General features: G+C 44.7%; 1 protein-coding gene across 3 annotated transcripts; it reads left to right on the plus strand.

Moving 5' to 3' along the window:
- Positions 1–1,075: 1,075 nt before the first annotated feature.
- Positions 1,076–4,685, plus strand: LOC123052835 (CST complex subunit TEN1). 3 transcript variants are annotated; one of them, XM_044476185.1, is made up of 4 exons: positions 1,076–1,232; positions 3,893–4,008; positions 4,082–4,235; positions 4,328–4,685. In XM_044476185.1, exons 2-4 carry the CDS (start codon positions 3,905–3,907, stop codon positions 4,445–4,447), a joined length of 378 nt encoding a protein of 125 aa, XP_044332120.1. In that variant the 5' UTR covers positions 1,076–1,232; positions 3,893–3,904; the 3' UTR covers positions 4,448–4,685. The 3 variants fall into 3 exon arrangements, with proteins under 3 accessions (XP_044332120.1, XP_044332121.1, XP_044332119.1); XM_044476186.1 differs by having other exon boundaries at positions 1,091–1,232; positions 2,323–4,008; XM_044476184.1 differs by lacking the exon at positions 1,076–1,232 and having other exon boundaries at positions 1,251–4,235.
- Positions 4,686–5,699: the final 1,014 nt, after the last annotated feature.

The following is a 5,699-nucleotide window of genomic DNA, read 5'->3' on the forward strand; positions in this document are numbered from 1 at the left end:
GAGTATCGCGAATAAACGCATCATTAGTCCCGTGTCTATCTGAATCACCTTTAACCACCCAGACTTGCTTTGACCTTCTCTTTTTGTTATCCATCTCCGTCATGGGTTGCTGGTGCCTATATTGAGAGGGAGCATCGTTCCTTCTTGGCTTCCTGGTATAATAGCCCCTTCGCCTACCCCTCTCTCCATGCATATCGGGTCGCCCATGCATAGAATCCATAACCTGTTCATCAGAGTACCTCCCACCATCAAATATGACATCCTCTTTCCCCTTTCTTTCCCAATTCTTGTCACGGTCACCCACATAGGAAGCCCTAAAGCTCTGGCTTAGTAGCTTATCCCGCATATCTCTTTCTCTCCTATGCTCAATATCATCTCTCAGATCATACTCCCGCTCAGCCTCGGACCAGTGTCATTTGTCGCTCCTATCTGCCATGCCCTTGTCATACCTTGCAGGCCCGCCAGTGCGGTATTCAGCAGACTTGGCAAAATCAAAATGCAGGTTCCTCCTTATTGGCACATCTCTTACCCTTGGATGATCAAAACGGCCTCTGGATCCAGTACTGTTACTACTACTATCTGCACCACCCACTGACCCTGCTTGGACCGGCGGGTTCCTCCCTGGGGAAGCTCGCGGCCACTCTCCCCATTGGCCGGAGGAATTCAGGGGAGGTTCACACAATCTCCCTACATGAACCACCCTACCACAATCAAAACAGAAGTGAGGGACTTTCTCATAGTGAAAATCAAACCATGTGCCTTCACTGTCGTCTTTGGACTTGTTCGCCTTGAAACCACGAACTAAGGGTTCATGGACAGAGATCCTCGCCCTAACCCTCGGTTGAGATCCTCGAGCAAAACCATCTTTATCAACATCAACTCTGATCACCTCCCCAAGCCAGTTGCCTAGGGCTCTTTCAAAAGTCTCTCTATCTCTTATATGAGCGCTTGCGTGTGTAAATAGGGCTGGTAGTTGATGGAAATAATAGAATCGCCCCGCTGGTTCACCCACGCCTAGGTGATGTGGGCCGGCCCATTTGACGTCCGGTCATTAGTTTGCCGTTTTTCTTTTCTTGTTACTTGTGATTTCGCTTTAAGAAATGTAGGTCCGTGCTTGTGCTCCTGCTCCTCCTCCGGACCGAGATCTCCTGTCCTGCCACCGCCTCCACTCCTCGAGCACGGCGAGTCACCATCACCTCGTATCGCCGACGTCGGTCACCACCGCAAACCAGGTACTGACACTTCGCTCAGCCACAGATTTCCGTATTAATCTCTCGCCTTGTCTGCTCCTTTTGTCGGATCTCTCCCTAGATGTTTCTGGACCTTAGATAGATAAGATTGCGACGTTTTTTGGCTTCTGGCTAAATTAGGGATAAGATCAAACTGTTTGCTTGCCCCCGTGTGCTGATTAATTGGAGCCAAGAAACCATTAGAGCGTTGAGGGGGGGTGCGAGCCAGCAGCGGCCTGATTGTTCCTCGGCCCTTCATCAACTGGGGTTGTTGAATTCTTTAGGCAGGGGCCTGCCCATGGCCGAGGAACAATCTGGCCCGCCGGCAGCGGACGGGGTGGTGGTGGCGATGAAGGGCCACCCGGGGTCAGGCAAGTCCACGGTGGCTCGTGCCATCGCCTCCTCGCTCCGATGCCCGCTCCTTGACAAGGACGACGTGCGGGACTGCACCCTGCACCTCGAGCGCGCCGCCGCCGGCAGCGGCATCCTCAACGACCTCTCCTACGCCGTGCTCTGGAGGTTGGCCGAGAGGCAGCTCCGGCTTGGCCTGTCCATCGTCGTCGACTCCCCACTGTCGCGCCGAGCCCATCTCGATGCTCTGGCCCGCTTGCCTGCTGCACTTGTTATCATTGTGGAATGCCGGCCAGGCAACCAAGATGAATGGCGCCGCAGGCTGGAGGAGCGTGGAGGCGTCTTGGCCGATGATGGATGGCATAAGCCCAAGACGTGGGCCGACCTAGAAAGGCTTGTGGAAGGGTACCAAGGATGCACAAACTATGACACTGGGGATTTGCCGAGGATCCTTGTGGATACAACGGACCCGACGGTCAGCACCGAGGCAATCGCTGTGAGGGTTGTGGATTTTATTAGGTCTCTTCTAGCCCGTGCGCATTAGATATGTTATAATAGCTGTCGACCAACGTTTTGGTGAAGACAAGGTTCATATGTTTTCTGTCAGCAGCAAAATAGAGGATAAGTTAAGTTTCAGATTAGAATTTCATGGCAGAATGTTAAAATGATGTATATTGTATTGTATAGGATTGGAAGTGCATGTGTTTAACTTCTTCATCCGTTCCCTCATTTCCTTGCGCAGGGTTGATGCTTATGCTCGCCCTCTGTTTACGAGTGTAAACGTTCTCAGTACCTCAAACGTGTTGCAAAATGACCCACCTATGTATTATGTTACTGATTTTGAAGCCTTTACTTGATACTTGATACATTTTGCTTCCTTCCCCATCATTAAGGTTACAATGCTAGATCATTACACAACACATTGTTTGTTTTCCCCGTAGTGATAGCTGCTTATGTCACAGTGTGTACTTAACATGAACCCTGTAGAAGTCTCTGTAATGCATTACTAGGAATTATGAATCTCTTAGGAAATAGTTAACCTGTTATTGTCAATCAAGGTTTGCAGCCATTGATGTCACTCATCTTTATTTGGTCCTGGTAACCTAAAAATGATCATATATACATGTACGGTCATAACATTTCAGTGGCTATTTTAGAAACCAGAATTGATAGCGAGAAATATCGTCATTTTTCTCTTACAACTCAGATGTCCTGATTCTGAATGTGTAACATACACTTTTTTGTTCTGTGGTTTGCTATGGATAAGACGCTGGCAGCTTCCAATTTCCATTTCATTCTTGGTAGCCTGTCAAGTGGGGGCAAGTACAGTAGAAACAACCCTTTTGGTGAATGAATAGAAAATATCAACCTGGATTGTCTGATTGGACCTAGATTGGTCATTAAGTTTTGGAACTTGTGGGTGTATGTTTTAAAACTCGCCGGTGCAAGTTTTGTAACTTGCATCTGTGCCATCCATCTCCGATCTGATGGCCCAAGTTGATCTTTTCTATTCTTGCACCATAAGGTCTGATTCTATTGTAGTCGTCCCCTTTAAGTTGCACTGACGAAAACTTGTTTCCAACAGCACCACGTATCTTTTTATGCTCAAAGAGGCCTAGTCATAAGAAGCAAGTTAATACTTTTTATTTTCTTTCAAGAAAACAATGAGATCAAGTTATTTTGAAATTCAAGAATTTTATGATTCGTTGGGAGGCCATATGTTATTTATTTGTACTTCAAAAGTGTTTTTTCTGCAGCACGAGGCAGTCGTGTGTTGGGAGAACAGTAGTATGCATATTGCAGTCTCAAGCATCTGAACAAATACAAAGTTGAGCACTAGGGTAGCCAGTTATATCAAGTGAGAGCAGTGATTCGGTGCCCAGGCTCATCTTCACCCGCGTTTAAGAAAAAATTCAAAACAAATACTAGAAAAATTCAAAAAAATCCAAGCAAATTTTGCATGGTAGATAATTTGGTGCGTGAGGTTCGTTCCAAATTTCAGATCATTTGGTTATCTGAGTAGCTCTCGGCAAAAAAGACAAATTTGGGGTCTGTAAAAAAGTTTACTGTTCATGTACTGTTCCTACCCAATTTGTCTTTTTTTCTGAGAGCTACTCATATGTCCAAATGATCTGAAATTTGGAGCGCAGCTCACGCATCAAATTATCTACCATGCAAAAAAGAATTGGAATTTTTTTATTTTTTTGAATATTTTGTGATTTTTTAATGTTGAAACAGTATCAGTACTTTTCTTGTTTGTGAAGACTATCACCAGAGCCCAGACATAACTCCCTCGTTTTGTGTTTCACTAGTCCCCGTGCTAGATGGCATCTTCTACTCTAAAACCAGGTGTGCCTATTACTTTGCAAGAGCTAGAGCCCTCCTCAGAGATGCTCAAGCAAGGGGCATCCCTCCGGGTAACAGGAATGTATGTGTGTAGGTGCTTCCTTCTGAAAAGTGCAAACTTCTGTGCTAACCTTTTTGGCTTGCAATTCTTTTAGCCTTCAGTCATATGATGTGGACTCTGCAGTTGCTGTCATTCAAGATGGCAGTGCTAGACTGAAGATTGATACTCAAAACCTGAGAGACATTAGTTTCCGCAGCAATTCCACGTTCCAGTTCATCGGTGAACTCCTGATCCAGCCAAACAACGATGTAATTTTTTCTCCTTCCAGATTTTGCCAGTCGGTTTGGTCTTAGTATCATTGGAACAATGCTACATGAAATTTGGTGCTTGCGTCCTGCAGGCGATTCTGCAAGCACGTGTGGGCAGGAATGTTGATGGACTTGACCTGAACCTCTACCAGCAGTCTTTGATCATCCGACGGCAACATGAAGCCAAACTACTAAGCTCCAGGAGGCCATGATCCAAAGCTGTGAACCAGGCTCAAAGCCTCACTTCAGTTTTTCTGAAGTATGGAGCATGTGAGAAAAGAATCACCTAACTCATGATGACCATGTTCTCCAGTTTGTTATAGAACCTACAAAGTGGTACTAGTAGTTGTTAACTGAGTTTCCTGAGCACAGATTATTCCTCGAGGGCCACCTCATTCTCAAGGCTATTTAAGCTATCAGGTCCATGAGCTCATATTGGTTGAGGGTCCACATATCTGTTTCACGTTGTTTTGTGGGCTGGCATTCCCTTTCAGCTCGACGGATGTGGCTGCAGAGTGATATCCTATTATTCTGAACAATTTGGAACCTGACAGGCTGTGTGGGGACAGATGGATGTGATGCCTACAAACCTTAATTTCTTTTAGTTAGTGATAGCGCTTCAGACTAATTACCGCTGGAGGCACATAAACCATGGGGAACTTACATGAGCAGCCGCATAATGGGAAGGTGTATATACACCTGATATGGGGGAAATTAATAATTAAAGAAGTCAATAAAGTTCAGAAGTATATTTTTGAATAAACTTGACTTTTTTTCACTAGTATATTTATTTTCACGAATAAAAACCCAGCATTGATAAGTCAATAAAATTCACACTAATTTGATCAAATATTTATTTGCCTTGAAGTCAATGCATTTTTTCTTTTGTTGTTTTTTTATACAAGTGCAATGAAAGGTCAAGTTTTTATTAAAAAAACAGTTTTTTATTTAATTATCACCCCCACCCACACATAACTGGGTACGGTCAGCAGACGGCAGTGCCGAACGAACGATTCGTTGGCCCCCCAGGGGTTTGATCGGCCGAACCCCATGTGTTCGCTCCAGCAGCTGGCCCAGTAAATTATTAAACGTGCAGAAAATAGGGGCTAGCCCCAATTAGCTATTTTTTAGAAGAAAAATTGACATAAAAAAATTTGTCATGTAAAAATAGTAGTGCATAGTAAGTTGCAAAAAAAAGTCATGTTCCGAAAATGAAAAAGTGTGAAATTGCACTATTAAGGAATTCTCTGGAGTCATACCCCATAGAGTCAATGAGACGGTGATCGTATTAATTCCAAAGCTGCCAAACCCCTCACGTCTCACTGACTTTAGACCCATCAGTTTATGTAACATGATCTACAAATTGTGGCCAAGTGCTTGATAAACAGGTTACGCCTTATATTGGATGACATTATTTTTCCCGCCCAAAGCGCTTTTGTACCTGGTCGTTTAATCATTGATAAT

The sequence above is a fragment of the Triticum aestivum genome, chromosome 2D, assembly GCF_018294505.1.
Source record: "Triticum aestivum cultivar Chinese Spring chromosome 2D, IWGSC CS RefSeq v2.1, whole genome shotgun sequence".
In the NCBI taxonomy this organism is placed as follows: Eukaryota; Viridiplantae; Streptophyta; class Magnoliopsida; order Poales; family Poaceae; genus Triticum; species Triticum aestivum.

Excerpts from the sequence above, each read along its gene's own strand:
- LOC123052835 (XM_044476184.1), top strand. The coding sequence starts at position 1,528 with ATGGCCGAGGAACAATCTGGCCCGCCGGCAGCGGACGGGGTGGTGGTG.